Source organism: Anabrus simplex, chromosome 1, assembly GCF_040414725.1.
Source record: "Anabrus simplex isolate iqAnaSimp1 chromosome 1, ASM4041472v1, whole genome shotgun sequence".
NCBI classification, from domain to species: Eukaryota; Metazoa; Arthropoda; class Insecta; order Orthoptera; family Tettigoniidae; genus Anabrus; species Anabrus simplex.
Genome location: NC_090265.1, coordinates 1589144444 through 1589161739, shown reverse-complemented (window position 1 = coordinate 1589161739; position 17296 = coordinate 1589144444). Strand labels below are relative to the sequence as shown.

At 37.3% G+C, this 17296-nt stretch overlaps 1 protein-coding gene across 3 annotated transcripts in view; it reads right to left on the bottom strand.

Moving 5' to 3' along the window:
• Sec31 (secretory 31) overlaps positions 1-17296 on the bottom strand; it is a 386738-nt gene that overhangs the window by 257863 nt on the left and 111579 nt on the right. For all 3 annotated transcript variants that reach the window (XM_067138230.2, XM_067138232.2, XM_067138231.2), the window contains exons 10-11: positions 5303-5620; positions 2801-2890 (exon numbers count right to left, since the gene is read on the bottom strand). In XM_067138230.2, the coding sequence (XP_066994331.2) occupies positions 2801-2890; positions 5303-5620 (408 nt within the window). The remainder of the gene's footprint in view (positions 1-2800; positions 2891-5302; positions 5621-17296) is intronic.

Genomic DNA, 17296 nt, shown 5'->3' with positions numbered 1-17296 from the left:
ACAAGTCAGCATTCAAAACTTAATGTCCAGACTTTTCAGCCAGTCCACTGCTTCTGTAGAGGCACTATGTAGTTCTTTAATGGATCCATTGAATCTTCTTTTTGGGCAGTCCATAACAACATGATGGATGGTCTGAGGCACATTATCACAGTCACAGAATGGGTCTTCAGATTTTCCCCACTTGTGAAGCCAGAATTTACACCTTCCATGGTTTGTTCTGATTCTGTTTAGAGATGTCCATTCCCTTCTCGGTAAGTTGAAACCAGGAGGAGCTCTACAAGGATGGAGGATTAAACCCAGGTGGTCAGGATTTGAAGAGGTCCATTCTTCGCGCGTCTTAATGACGTTTTACTGTACTCTGAGTCGTGGCCCTACTTGTTTTCATACAGCTAGGACTATACAAACCACTGATGGTCCCTAACCCATTACACAATAGATTCTTACTGGGACTATATGGAGTTTTAAAATAGTACTTATGATCGATGGAAAATGGTAAATAAAAATATAAACTGTCTACGAGATGGGTTTAAGATAACTGTTAAGAAGTGTAAAAATAGGTATGTAACTTTAAAACTGATTAAGAATGGCGAAGTTCTGTCAAGAGATTGAGGAGGTATAGGTTAGAAAGAAACACAGTTAGGAAAGATTTGTGGAAGTAAGGACAAACTGAAGGAACTTACCAGAAAATTGAATTTAGCAAAGAAGTCAGCTAAGGATAACATGATGGCAAGCCTAACTGTCAGTCATATGAGTTTTAGTGAAAAATGGAAGGGGATGTATAGGTACTTTAAGGAGGGAAAAAAAAGCAATTCCAGAAAGGACATTCATGAAATAATTAATGAAAAAAATGAACAAAGGGAATATATATGTAAGATTTTACAGAAGGCTGAAGCATTTAGTCAGCAATATGTAATGACAGTTGGATACAGTGCTCTTTTTTCTGGGAAAACATTAACCAGTACTCACTCGACCCATCCCAAACATAGAATACTTCAGTTGCAGGCTACAATTTCCATGGTATCTTATTATCACATTTTCCTACCACTGTAGGTAACCAGTTGCAGTAAATTAGTTAAAAACTACTTTAAAACACATAATGTACTATAATGTCTAGCCCAATTTATAGGGCAAAACACAACTTAACCTAATCTTTACATTAACTTTCAGACTTCAACATGGGTACTAATATGTTAGTAAAAATTAAGACATGTGACATTTGTGTACCTTTTCCATTACAGTAACTTCCAAATTGGACCCATGATGATCGCGCTGCCATCTTCATGTGAACGTTCTTTGCTCTTTGTTTCGGTCACAAGATATCTTCCTTTCAGTACCAGGATACATATGGCAGGGGTTGAAAACCTCGTAGAGGAGGACCTAACAACTTGATCAACATCAATGAACTCACAGCTGTCAGGTGTAGAGAAGCCCTTGTTGGCGTCAATATTAAGTTCATTTACAAGAAACCACGTTCACATTCAGAGGTAAAAATGGGAATGCGGTTGATGTTTACAAGTGGTAGTAGTGATGCTGGCATTTTCTTCTCAACAAAGAATTCACAATAACCTCTTAGAACTTGCCTGTCTTGAATCCTTAACGGCCTACCCAAATTTTGTACTTCAACATTACCAAAAGTGACATTCTTCTGACCAATATTTGACCAACATTCAGGATACAGTACTTTTGTCTATTCTGGTATCTGTTTGTCTTCTAATGTTAACAGATGATTTTCCATCCATCGTCTTAAGCTTCCATAGAGCATTTCAGGATCAAGAGAGCTTGTTTGCATTGGCAGCTCAACTTTTCTTCACTCTTCTCCAGGTAAGCTGTCTTGAATTTCAAATTCTCAGATGCACTTTGAGCTTCACAATAAAAAGACCCACTATTAAATTTTTCACCTTCAAACAGAAGAATCTGCCTGGGTATTACTTTATAAGCCTTATAAAGAGTCATATCGCGTGCTTGTAGTTCAACACTGAGTTTTGACAGCTCTTGAAAAGATCGCATGTAAAACCAAGATCAAGAAAAATATCAACATTCGTAATTGTTTTCAAGAGACACGCATCTGTAACTTTTTCGATCTTATTCCTGTTCTCTTCCTGTTTTTCTCTTACAAAATGTGCCATGAGAAATCCATAGTTTTTCCAAACTGCAGAAACACTTCTGTAACTTGGAGCTACCCAATGAGTATTCAGAATTCTTCCAATGTGGTACAGTTGCTGGTCAAGATTGTCAGAAATATCTCTGGTACTTTTAGGTGACTGGTGATATAATGTATGAAGATTGTTAAGAAATGACAAAGTGATTAATATGTGATGGGAAGTCCTTTGTGACTATATCACTAACAGAAAGTTCAAGTCTATTATTTGCGTAGTGCCAAAACAAGACATGTGGATATTGCTCCTTAATCAAAGTCACTATGCCTTTCTTTTTTTCCTCTAACATTACAGCAGCTCCATCACATGCTACTGCAATAATGTTTAATTTCTAAAAATTCTTAAGTGAAGCCCATGCTTGTGATCCTAAGCTAAAACCCTTTAATCTAAGAAGAAAAATATTGTTACACATTTACCTGGCACCAATGGCACATATCTGTTTTTCTTCAAACTATCAATAACCCCCTCCTTAAAACAAGTAATGTGAGAGATTTCTGTTAATACAGTAGTAACTCACAAGCTCTAGGGAAGTTGTTAGTATATGATAAGAAACTGCTTGTAACTACTGAGAATCTGAGAATGGATATTCTACTTAAGAAGATATTGATCCTAATTAAAATTATAATTGTATTACACTCACTCACCTCTCTCCCAAGACCTCTCATTTGATCTGACAGACCATCAATGCCATCACTGGGTCTGGCATTCGCTGGCTTGTCAATGAATCTGTTAAGCTGAAAACAAAAAAATTAAGACATCATAAGTGCATCTTCATTACAGATTGTTATGCCTTTCAACATTCTGTAAATTTATTAAACAACTCCACAATTCTCTATCTGTAACTAGCTCTGTGGTCTCATTCAGTTCCACATTTCTTACCTTTAAATAATTAAAAACCGAGTCTAACTATTATCATCTTGGTCTCCCTCTACTTCTCTTACCCTCCATGACCAAGTCCATTATTCTAATAAGTAAGCTATTCTCCTTCATGACACCACTACCAAAGGCGGTTTATGCATACTGCTTTATCCATCAGTTCATTCCTTACTTAGCCTTTATCTCCTCATTCTGAGTACGCTCTGCCATTGTTCCTATCTATATCAGCAATCATTCTTGCTACTTTTATGTTAACTGTAACTTAAGAACAAGATATCCTGAGTCCACCCAGCTTTCACTCTCATACAGCTAAGTTGGTCTGCAAACAGACCGGGATAAGGATAGTTTCATCTGGGAGCCGACTTCTTTCTTACAGAATACTGTTGATCACAACTGTGAGCTCACTGCATTAGCTTTGCTGCACCTTGGTTCAATCTCACTACTACACAATCACCCATCCTGGGAGAATATACATTCTAAATACTTGAAATGATCTTCCTGTTCTAGTTTTGTATTCCAAACCTGACATTCAGTTCTCTTAGGTTTCTTCCCTACTGACATCAATTCAGTTTTTAAATGCTAATTTTCATATTATACTTGCTGCACCTACTTTCAAGTTACAAGATATTAGATGGTAGGTTTTCAGCACAGTCTGCCATTAAGACCAAATTGTCAGCATAGATCAAACTGCTTACTAGATTTCCACCTAACTGAATCTATACATGTCACTTTATGCCTTTCAATAAATGATCCATGTAAACTATGAACAAAGGTGACAGATTATAGCCTTATCTAATTCCTGTAAGTACCTTGAATCAAGAACTCATTCTATCATCAATTCTCATGGCAGCACAATTGTAAACATAAATGCCTTTGATTGCTTTTAATAACCTACCTTTAATCCAATACAGTAACTCCCCAGCACAGCTAATATCACTTCCCTTGGTACTCTGTCATACGCCTAACGAAACATAACTACATACATAATTATAGACTGTTGCCTTTCAGCGTTCAGTCTGCAAGCCTCTGTGAATTTATTAAACGTCGCCACAATCCTCTATTTGAAACTAGTGCTGTGGCCTCATTTAGTTCTATACCTCTTATCTTCAAATCGTTAGAAACCGAGTCTAACCAACGTCGTCTTGGTCTACCTCTACTTATCTTACCCTCCATAATAGAGTCCATTATTCTCCTAGGTAACATATCCTCCCCCATTCGCCTAACATGACCCCAACACCGAAGCCGGTTTATGTGTACAGCTTCAACCATCGAGTTCATTCCTAAATTAAACTTTATCTCCTCATTCCAAGTACCTCCTGTCATTGTTCCCATCTGTTTGTACAGCAATTATTCTTGCTACTGTCATGTCTGTTACTTCTAACTTACGAATAAGACAGCCTTCCCTTCCCTTCCCTTCCCTTCCCTTCCCTTCCCTTCCCTTCCCTTCCCTTCCCTTCCTCATGTAACCATTCCCATTCTTAGCTGTGCAGTTCCTCTCTTGCTGGTAAAACATAATGTAGCTCATCCACCATGGTACAAAATATTCTCTCTTCAGAGTTCTGTCAGTAATAAGAAAACTTTCTATTAAATATGCTCTAATGCTCATCAGAAATGAAGAAATTAAATTTGAAAGGCCACCTGATGGCCATGATTGTTAAGGCGTTGAAATCTAAACGGTCTGACACCGTGGTTAGCCGGTTCGAGTCCCGTTGGTCGAAAAAAAATTCACCATCAGAATGTTGGCCGGCAGCACAGGAAAGGTGGTGGTATACAATTCCTAATCACTAGATTGCATGCCAAAAGCTTGGATTAAATTCCAAATCTCTCCGCAGTGCTCATATAGAGTGAGGGCATGACGCTGTTGATGGTGATTTGTCCGTCGGCAGTGATGTTAAGTCTTGAGTAGACCCCTTGGTGCTATTCGACAGGAGTAGGCTATGTGCCACCACTGGGTTTCACCATCTCCCTTCCTACTATCATATATTACATCATTCATTTCATCTCATTAACTCCTCTAATGAGGCTGACGTCAGGAAGGGCATACGGTCATAAAAACCCACCACGACAGATTCATCTCACCCCATACCCGACCCCGTATAGAAACAGGACAAGGGTTGGACAAACAACAAACATAATTAAATTTGCAAGATCATAAGCCTATATGACAAAATTAACAATAAAATTGTTAAAAAGTCAAATGAGTAGGAAAAAATATATCACTGAAGTAAAAATAGACAAAGAACATAAAAGGCTTGTAAGAGAATACATACTTTACTGATGATATCTTCCGACTCGAAGCCCAACAGTCTCAACAATTCTGCTCGAGGCTGTTCCTCAAAGTTGGCCCTGATGAAGTTCCAAACATACTGTTCATGTGGCGTTTTACTGCTGGCTGCTTTAGTTTGACAGAATTCGATAAACTGGCCATACTGCAGGGCACTCTCTAATTGGTTCGAGCGTGCAATGAGCTCAGGCTCTGTCACCACTTGGCTAATGTAGACGGTTCTCCCAACTGGAGCTTGAGGGACTTGGTTGGCACTGCCATGTCCTAATCCAACGTTCTCGAACATCACCAGTTTGCCTCCAAACTTCAAACAAAAAAAATCAAAAAGAAACTATAGCACTAATCACATAATTAAAAATATAAAAACTAAACTTAGTAATAATTTAGTTTACACATACATGATCCAATCAAATATCACAAGTTTGTTACACATCCTCAAACAAAATCCTAATTTAAACAAAACTTCAAATAATACACAAACAATTCCAACTAAAACATATTTTTATTTAAATAAAGGTATTTATTTACAAACGTAGCACAAATTGAATACATAATTGCTTTTTTCTATTATCATGAAATACAGTAATTCTTGGCTCCAAGTTCCAATAGTGTTTCAAAATATACCATATGCTCTTTAAATATTACCAAGCAAAATATGAGTATTTCCACAACAATGCTGATTGTCAGCATTCCTCACAGGAACAACAGAGTTCAATACTGCAATGATAAGTGCCAGTGATTCTTTATTAGTGGATTAACAATATCTCTAGACATTACAAAAACTTTCACAGGAATGTTTAAATTTTTTAATAACTTGAAATTTATAGTTACTCACATAATTTTCTAATGAAGTGAAAAGTTCATCGCAACACCGCGACTTGGGAAAAATCGCCTATATGGAATATGAAATGCAAAACATTATTTTTTAACTCCCAACACCTAAGGAGGGAAAATTAGGCAAATTTAATTTTGAATCTAAAATACCAATGAAATTCCACCATTTTATTGGTATGGTCCTTCGGCAATCACCGGCAGAGAGATGTCCTCCTTCAAAGAGAAAAGTTGTTCCTCTTCATGAATCTGCACAGCCACCCTCTGCTAGCTTTAAACTGAGATTCCTATATTGCTCTCTTTGTGATCTACTGTGCCTTTAACTGTAGCATTTCGTGCAATACATTTCCCAATCCAATTACATTATTTTCACAGTTCCTTTCAATTTCCAGATATTGGCCTGATTTTGGTCCCCAAAATGATAAGGCTGCCTTCTTGGCACACTGTAACTGTTCTTTTAGTATACCTCGGTAGCATGCATGATGGCTCTGCACAAAATTCACATTTAGTAGCATGACTGCCATTATTATCTGTAAATGCATCACTGTTAATTTAAACAGTGTTGACACTTAGGTCTTTCTTACCCATCGATAACAACTATTATGTGAAAATACTCACGTCAATATAGAGACCAGTATATGTTGTAGACAGTGCGTATCTTCCACGTGGTTTCTACCAGCCTAGTACTGATGCGCGCATACACTAACACTATGCGCAACTTGCTAAGTAATTTGTTACTGCGATGCTGCCACTTGCACTTTGCAGTCGCTGCCTACAAATTGATGACTGGCTCTTGAAACAAGAGACTTTTTCATGACCACACAGTTTTGCAAAAAAAAAAAAAAAAAAAAAAAAAACGAGTAATAGAAAATGCATTGGTGACAGAAACTTTTACATAAACATGACGGGAAAATTATGTGATTTTTTTTTTTTTCCAAATTTCTATCTCAAAATTAAGGGTGAAAAAATTATGCAAGGGACAAAATTAGGTGGGTAAATAGGGAATTTACGGAGGTCATTTCATAAATCTAACGCCCGGGTTCAATTCCAAACCTCTCCACAGTGTTCAAATGGAGTGAGTGCTTATGACACTGCTGATGGTGATTCTTTCACTGGATGGGGATGTTATGGCTTTAGAAGACCCCATGGTGTTATTCAACAGCAGTAGGCTATGTGCCTACACCTGGTTTCACTCTCTCCCAACCTCATCCTCTCTGAAGGTCACGTGATATCATATCCACAACTTTCGCCCGCAGTTTGTACTGAATATCACGAAAATGATAATGTTTTACATTTCATATTCCATATAGGTGATTTTTTCCCAAATCACAGTGTTGCGATGAACTTTTTACTTGATATAGATGTTGATTCCCATAGGGGGGGACCTATATTGGTATTATAAACTTTTCACTATCAACATCCATGGCTAACGACATGTATGATGCAAAGAGACATGAGCAAGTAGTTGCAGGAAATGGTGACTAGGAGCAGCAAATTCCTTTCATGGAGAATCTGTCATGTCACCAGATGTTGGTTATTGTCATGTGGAGTCAAATTTTCACAGTTGCTTATAATGGAAGCAATTCTGCTACATGCTTTGCACTGGTATCAGTTGCACTACTATGGACGTACTCTTGTAATCTTGTAGTTGCGTGTAGTCTCTTCCAATGGATGAGTAGCCTATGTGACAATATGGAAGGCATAATGTTGAGGGATTAACAACATTGGCTAGTTTATCAGTAGATGGTAAAACCGGCCCTGAGTTGATACAAACATGTGATGATATAAAATTATAGTATAAGGTATATTGTTGGTTTAGTTGCTCATTTTGAATGTTTTGATATCTCTTTCTTTAACTATGAATAATTCCAGTATGATTACAAATTTCCCTATAAATCGTATCTGAAATAAGCTACAATTAAGAAATTTAAAATGTATTTATAATCCCACAAATGTTTTACATGAAAATTACATCTGAATAAGTTCTGCTTGTTTTGCTACCTTGAACACCGTGAGCCCAGACAATTTAAATTAGCATCCTTAACCTGTGCCAGCATGATTTAGACTCTCAGGGGGGAAAAAAATCATAGTTCTGTAAATTTTTTCAATATAAATAAACAATTTTATATACATATTCTATCACATGAAATAAATGCAAAAAGCTTAACTTCAGCAATGGAAAGAAACTCAAGATACAATTTTGGTACATGTTGATGTCTTCATTCTCATACTAAAATTTCTAATTCACTTATAAGGTTGGATAGTTTTCAGTTTTTGAACAACAGAATTGTATATATGTGTATTGTACCAGGAACCATTAACGGCCTGGAACATTATTTTGTAATGTCTAACTGCAACGACACGGCCTAGCGTGCGAGGAACTGCAATGACATGGCTCAGGCATTTTAACTGTGATACTTTTCAATACGGAACAATGAAATTTTTATCTTTAAATGCAGATATACACATCGAGAATGAAACTTAGTTATTGCGTGGCGGTACTATGCATCAATTATCTTCAAACTCGTAGTCCAGTGAACAGTGTCGGACTTAGAAAATTTTCAAGACTTGGTAAATCTCACCATTTTTGAAGTATTTAACAGTGCTGTGATAATCTTTGACTTTAACTCGAGTGAACCTGACTGTTTGAAATTTGTAATATTCTTCGAGGCAGAATAACTTGTGATTTTCTTTGAGACAGAATAACTTAAAACATTTACAACTGATGAACGTGTGCAGTATTTCCTTTATTGAAACAGACTGCCTCCTAATAGTGTTTTTAAATACACGTCTAATGACAATTTTGAACTATCAGCATATTTAAACTTTCGTCGTGAGTGCGTGAAGTTGTACTTCATTCTACTCTACCGCAATCAATACTTATAAACTTTCATGAGATATAACATTTCGTCATTTTGAATAGACTGTGATCTCTGTGTAACAATACTTGTAAATATTCACGAGATATAACAGATCGTCATTCTGAATAAACTGTGATTTACATGTGAAGACACTTGTAAATATTCTCACTGAGCTATTATAAAATTGCGACTTCCAGAGCAGTGATCATTAACAATTTACTGCCAGACTTTGTACGTATGCATTTAACACAATACCGTGTTCTTCATCTGATTCATAAAATCTGAAATAGGTTTGATAGCACATTCAATAATCATTACTAGTCAGCTGAACTTTTTCGTGTTTTTAAATCCAACAAAAACGTGTTAAAACCTGACAAGTGCTTATTATAATCATATCTGCCTGTTAACGTGGGATTGGAGACGTGGTTTCAACGTGGGATTGGTGACGTGATTTCAGCGAGGGACATGGTACGTGGTCTCAACGAGAGAGTTGGACATGGTACCATGGGTGATGACATCACGACACCAGTTGCCAAGGACGTCAATATGCGGTTCACTGGACCGCATACCTTTACAATCCAGTCTTCAGTTCCAGATTACAGGTGATATGAGTATTTTTCAGACTCTTTAAAATTCCACAAAATTAACTTTTCATTGGTGGAATATTAGAATCAGTGACTCTTGATAGCAGTTCAACAAACAATTTAATAACTCTTACTGAGAATCGTAGTGTTCCAACAGTATTATCACAAGTGTTCAAAATTCAATTCGTAAAGAAATAATAAGACCAAACTTTGTACAAAATGAATGATTTTGTGATATTTTGGGAAGTTTTAAGTGTTAAACATTTAAAGAAACTCTAAAAGAGACTTTCACAATTTTAAGTGTTATATTTTTAGAAAAGACTTTAGGAAAAATGTCCATATTTCAAGTGAAAGAAACGCAGTTTAAATTAAATAATTCTCTTTGTTTTAAATGAGTTCAGAACTTTAAGACCTTTTGAAGGAAAAATTATACGTTGAAAGAAAATTTATTTTTGGAAGGGCAAACATTCATTATAATTGATTTGATAGTAACTTCAAGATGAAAGTGAATCCGTTTTTTTTTCTGATCAAGTAAATAATAGGGAAAGTCAAGTCACAATGAAGGAAATGAATAAATTTTGTCTTTTAAAAAAATCAACTATTATTTCGATCAGCATATACCTCTCTCTGTACCTGCTCCATAAGGACCTTACACACCTTTGTTGACTCTCATGCCCTTATCCCTTATTCTCCATCTTTTCCCAGTACAGTATGTTCAGTCCTTAGCCCTAAGGCTGGCTGGATCTTCAATAGCTCCGCCATCGGCTGTCATAGATGGCCTAGGCATCACTGAAGAGGTATACCAGTACTAGAGCAATGAGGAGTGAAGTAGATTCCTGTTGCTTTCCTCACTGAGCCAGAATTGCTATTACATATCAGTCGGCCAAGCCCACTGAAATACATGCATCATCCGACCCTATGAGCAACATTTTCACACCATTCATAGCAGGGACTGGCTGCATAAGGAATGGCATTACTAGCATTACTCATACCTCAGTCACTTTCATATTGTCAAAGCCAAGATTGAGACAGAGACAGGTCAATGAAAGTAACACTGTTATTACCAACACCTAGCTTCGGTATGGTAACACTCAAAATATTCTCCTATGTAAAGACCTACATCACATTTATGGCAATGTACTGTTGTCATTTTTTCACAGTGTGGCTGGTGTTGTAGTTGGACTTGTCATAGCTGACCTTGCACGTACACTGTATGTGCCGTTCCTACTTCATATCCACTGCAGATATTCCATTTGGAGAAGGATCTCAACCTACAAACCTTCCTGCAGTTGATGCTCGTTTCTTTTGGGATTTTAGCCCCAACACTACTCAGCAAATCACTGGTCTCTCACCATTCCAATGGAGTTTGCGTAGTCAGTTTTCAGAATCGATGTCGTGCTCCAGTAGTCCTGGAGGAAACGTTTACAAATCAAGCACATATGAATTACAACTGCAAAAAATAACTTCAGTTCATTCAATGTCACCCGTTTCCACAGCGCATACACTGATTTACAATTTAATTTAATTTATTTATTAAACACAATGTGTACAATCAAGTTTTTCACCACTCTGTCATTTCTGTGATTAGAGATTGAGGCCTGTTTTTCCACTAAATGGTATTTAGAGCATGGATTATTGCATTTCTTGCAGATGCAATCCTCCTTGGGTTCATGGAATGCCTCATTCTGGCAGATCCTTCCATGAAACCCGTGGACACCGAATCGTGTATATAGATGTCAAAGTCTGAAATTGGGTCCTTTCCAAATTTCTGACTTCATTGCATCAGTCTCCATTATTTCTTGAGGTATCTCATTGGCTTTTTCCCATCTCTCCTCGATGATAGTTTTATATGCATGCGTTTCCGATAGATCAAAAATGTGCTTTATGTCTTCCATGAAGAAGGTTTCCTGCGCTATTTTATAGGCGTAGCTATTTCTTGAGAATTTTGATATTGAGAGAGCTCTCTTAATAAATCTCGCTTTGACGCTTTCTAGCTTCCTAAGGTTGTTTACCGACAAGTGAGGCCAAAGTAACTGAATACCATATGTGGCAGTTGGCATAACTTTAATTTTGAATAGTTTCATCGCTGTTGATAGGGATAGGTTTTGGAGTTTGGGGATGTCGTATGAGACTTTCGTTGCGGCCGTAGCTTGCTCCTGTACATGTAGGGAGAAAGCAGTTCCAGTAGTTTGTAATACGACACCCAGGTATTTGAAGTTGGATACGAATTCTAAAGGTTCTTCTCCGCATTTTAGTTGACCCATATTAGATATCCTTCCTCCCCTTCTAAATTTCAAAGCCTTTGTTTTGGAACTATTTATTTCCACAGAATTATCTTTCACCCATACCCTACTGCTTTCCATGGCAGTTTGTAGGTCCTCACGGTATCTTGAGAAGATGACCATGTCATCCGCACACATAAGCAGTTTGACTGATCTTGAGTCTATAGATTGCCCAATATCCGAGGTCATTACGTTAAAGAGAACTGGACTCATCAGATCCCCTTGTAGAATACCCTTGGTTTTAGTGGTACTCCTCGACGTGGTAACGCCATCATAGATTGTTACATAGTTCACATTTAAAATCGATTTCAATGTTTCTAGTTCACTATTGGAAGTGCCTCATAAGTATCTTTCTGTTAATACTGTCAAATGCCTTAGAATAGTCTATAAAGATTGTGTACAGCGGTCTACCAGGTTGCGCTAAGGTCGTTATTTCTTGCACAAGATCCTGCACAGCCTGTAGAGTTGATTTCCCTGGGGTAAAGCCGTATTGATTCGACGGTATATTAGCACGTAGACTTTGTTCCATCTGTCTTAGGAATTTAGAGAAGGTTTTGAACATAACATTTTCCAGGGCGATTCCCCTGTAAAAGTTTGGATCCTCCTTTTTCCCTTTTCCTTTATAGATCACAATTATGATTGTCTTCTTCCATTGTTCTTTTTTTTTTTTTTTTTTTTTGTAATTTGCTTTACGTCGCACCGACACAGATAGGTCTTATGGCGACGATGGGATAGGAAGGGGCTAGGAGTGGGAAGGAAGCGGCCGTGGCCTTAATTAAGGTACAGCCCCAGCATTTGCCTGGTGTGAAAATGGGAAACCACGGAAAACCATCTTCAGGGCTGCCGACAGTGGGGTTCGAACCTACTATCTCCCGAATACTGGATACTGACCGCACTTAAGCGACTGCAGCTATCGAGCTCGGTGACCCATTGTTCTGGAATTGACTTACGTCTTAGGCATTCATTGAATAGGCATGTTAGCGGATCTAGCAAGTCATGGAGTGTGTCTTTTAAATGTTCTATGTAAATCCCATCAGGTCCAGCCGCTTTGTTATTTTTCCTATTGCTTATAAGTTGGCTGACCTCCTCTGTTGTGATTGGGCGCATATCTTGGATGTTTGTCAGTTGCAGAGTGAAGCCGTTTGTCCGTATGTTCGTTTCTCCAAGATGATGAAAATATAACTCCCATTGCAACATGTTTACAAGAGTAGTTGATGCCTGATTCTTTGAGTACTTCATAATTTTATAAGGCTTCGCTTCTGCCTCGAATAATAACTTCTGTTCTATATATAAATCACAATTTCTTTTCTTTTCCTTTAGTAGAGTTCTATATTTCTGACATTCCTCAGCATATTTCGCTAGCGCATCCATATCATATACCCTAGCAGAGTAAAGTAAATGTAACTGATTTACAATTTAAGAATGACATAATTGTTCCGTATTGACTTTACAGTAAAAAAAATAATGAAATTTTAATAGTCCACTTTGATCAATACACGAATGTTGGTTAAAAAGCACAATTAAATATATATATTTCAGCCTTGTTAGGTTTTCTTCAGTTTTGAAAAAGAATATAAAATGTATAGAAATGCTCTAAAAAACCACCACACTAAAAGTCCATAAGAAAGAATTGACCTTGAAGGGTTTCAACTTGTCATAACGTAAAAAACACAGATATATCTAAAAATCTTTGAGAAGAATATATTAAAAAACTCTTGTTCTTGAAGTCTTGCAGAAAAGTATCAATCACATCAGAAATATTGTGCTGAGAAAAGATAGGAAAATGATAATTAGGAAATTTGAAATCAAATATGTTACCGATATGGAAAACAAAAGAAACGTAGCAAAAACATGAAACTGATAGACTGCCAAGCAGGTCAGTTGCTGCTTGCAGCAAGGGAAGGGGAAGAGGAAATCATGGGAGGGAGTACTTTTATGAAATGACTGGAAGAATTGTGACTTTATGTTTTATCAAGAAGGATTATTCATCAACATCATCATCATCATCATCATTGTACAGTTCCAGTTTCCTGGGTACTGTTAATGAGCCTCTTCCACTTCTTCCTGTCCATATACAACTTGTCATGGAGAACATCATCCACTGCCCATCCTCTGGCAACTAGACCAACCTTGATCATGTCCATTCATCAGGTTTTAAGTCTTCCTGCAGGTCTTTTCCCCTCCACTTGTCTTTCCAAATTTATTCTGGCAGTTTTTGTAGGCTCCATCCTAATCACATGCTCATACCACCATAGTCTGGATGTGCAGATTCTGTTAATAGGGATGTTTTTATTCCAGCTTCTTTCCTCAACTCCTCATTTCTTAACTTGTCCATCTTGGTCTTCTGGATGATGGATCTAAGAAATTTCATCTCTGATGCTTGCAGTCTTGATGAATCTCTTTTTATGAGGGTGCACACTTCAATACCATAGGTCAATATTGGTATGAAATAGCTGTTAAACATCATCAGTTTGGCCGGTTTTGGAATCATGTCATCCCATAAAAGTGTTCTTACTTGTTGGTAGTCGTCGCCGTCGTCGTCATCATCATCATCATCATTACCCTTTATCCAGCTGTAGCCAGGTAGGGGCAAATATGGTTCCTCTCCACTTTCTCCGGTAGGGGACACCCTAACATTTTCCGAGACACCATATCTGCTTTATCCATATAGGACGATGGACTCGCCACACCCAGAGGCATTTTATACCTACTGCCAGGTTCAAAATTAGGCCGCGACTAATATGGAGTCACACACCTTTCATAGCAGCTCCTCTGGAATACAGATGCTACAGGTTTTCCCTTTCCATCATCTCCACCGTACCGAAGTCCACCTTCTCCGCCGTAGATGCCGTTGAGGTCTTCACTCGTAACCCTGAGCTGGAACCTATGCCAGATGTGTTACACACTGGATCAGTGTGCTCTGGGACTCACATAGGCAAAGACGCCACTCGCTGCCTCCAAAGGGGGTCCCTACCTGCTACCTGCTTGGTAGTAATGTCTCTAAAAGAACATTAGTTTGTTCGGTAATTTCACTTGAATTTAAAATGGGGTTAATCATTTGATCTAAATGGATGAAAATGTTTTCACAGATGTTCAATAATTTGCCCTTATTTTCTCAATGGAGAATTAGTAGATCATTATCAGTGGATGTGAATTCATAATGGAAATCTGACATACTGTATGTTCATTCATAGCTGAAAACTGATCATGCTTTTTAGCATTAACATGTTCTTGATAACGGATATTGAAATTTCTACCAGTTTGGCGAATGTAGCTTGAATTGCAGTTTTGACACTTGAGTTTGTAAACACCTGAATTGGAATATATGTTATTCTTGTTGACCATATGTGTGTTATGTTCGAGTTACTATTCTGAGTTTCGAAAGCTTTGATAAAATTTTGTTTTTTAAATAGGTTAATGAGCTGGAAAAATTTGTTTTTTTATTATTATATGTGAAAGTGAGGTACTGTATTTCTTTTTGCTTTTTAGTTCCTTAGTAAGAGAAGTGAAAGGTTAAATTTTTAGTTTAAGAATACAGCTCGGATTTCCATCCCAATGCATGTTTTTAAATAAGCTAGTTACACTTCTCAAACTTTGCAAATATTCATTTTATGACTTAACAATTCCAAATAACCGTTCTTTTATCCTGCATGTTTGCATGTTTTGGTCTTTTTAGGAGAAAAGTGACGTATGACGCATATTTTGAAGATTTTGGATTTACCAGTGAATATGGACGTTCATATTGGATTATATAACTTTTATTTTGACTCTGGTGTATACAGTATATAATGTTAAGTTGCATGATAGTGTTTGTTTGTTGGTTTTCAGAATTTGGGACTGTTTCTCAACAATAGTCCTATTATTGAGAGACAAAGAGAAAGAATGATGTTAATGGCTTTACGTCCCACTAACTACTTGTACTGTTTACGGAGATGCCAAGGTGCTGGAATTGAGTCCCGCAGGAGTTCTTTTACGTGCCAGTAAATCTACCAACAAGAGCGTGACGTATTTCAGCACCTTCAAATACCACTGGACTCAGCCAGGATTGAACCTGCCAATTGGGGTCAGAAAGCCAGCACCTCAACTGTCTGAGCCACTCAGCCTGGCCAAAGAAAATGTATTCGTGGCATCCTACTTGACAACCAAAGTTAGTACATATGGTAGAAATCCTACAATCCAATTAGCCAAGCACTTCCTTATCTGTTACTTGAGTACACAATGACGTAAGACGCAACTCGATGTCTGTAATTCTTAGAAGTAAGGTATCCTAGTATAAATTGCTATAAATTTAACCATAAATTCTGCATTACTAAATGACTGCTCATTATTTCGTCTATGTTAGATGAACAAAACAAAACTTGTATCACACTTCTGGGACACCACGTTACTAAAATAGCGTCTTACAAACTTTGGTTTTGCACTGAACCCTCATCTATCATTATCCTGGAATTTCCTACCTGGAACTCTCACTCGTCACACATCTGAAGCCAAAGTGATTGAAAGAAAGAAGACAGTTGGGAATCACAATGATTGCAGGCTTCAGATTGCAGTTTTGTGCTGAACTGTGTTGTGAAGTGTTGTTGCCTTTTAGAAGTGTAAGAAGAGACCTCGTATATATGTGGATTAAAGGAAAGGAATTCCTAAGAATGGATGGTGATGTAGTTTACTGCGATTGCTCAATAAAGATGTAAGTACCCATACTTTCTTTTACTCTTCAATAGTTTTATCTTTTTAATATTTCTATTAGCACCTTATACTAGGCAGTGACTGACTTTATTTAAATTTGACCATTTGTGTAAAATGCACACGTAAAAAAGAACAACACATGTTTCGTTTGCAGATAAATGTTCAAAAACATTTCGAGTTGATCAACAAATGAGTTCCGTTTCACACATTGCAAAGGAAAGGAAACCAAAATGGAATGCGTCCGAACATTTATTACCACAACACCAGCTAAGCCAGGCCCAAAGCTATTTTTTATGGATTTATGTGATGCTTTAGTGGGGGCAACTATACCACTTGAAAAACTAGCAAATTCCGTATTAAAATCACTTTTGGAGAAGTATACAAAACATGATATCCCAGATGCAACAACCATATGAAAAAATATCTTCCAATATCATATGTGCAGGTACAGGAAAGCAGACTTTTATTCATTTACTAAATGAAGTACCCATCGTTGAGGGATAATTACTTAGCATGTGCACGATTATATTTTTGTCCACCCCTCATGTTATTCCTCAGACTCTAAGGTGCATAAGTGGACATGCCTCTTCGTCAGCGGCTTGTCGTGACGTACTCACTTCCTTGCTCTCTGTGGCCCTTCGCAATTTAATATTGTTTTGTATTATTGCCGATCTTGATTTGATCTCTTCCTTCCAGTATAATATAAAGTATCGGGTTCCAATATTGTAGGCCTTCA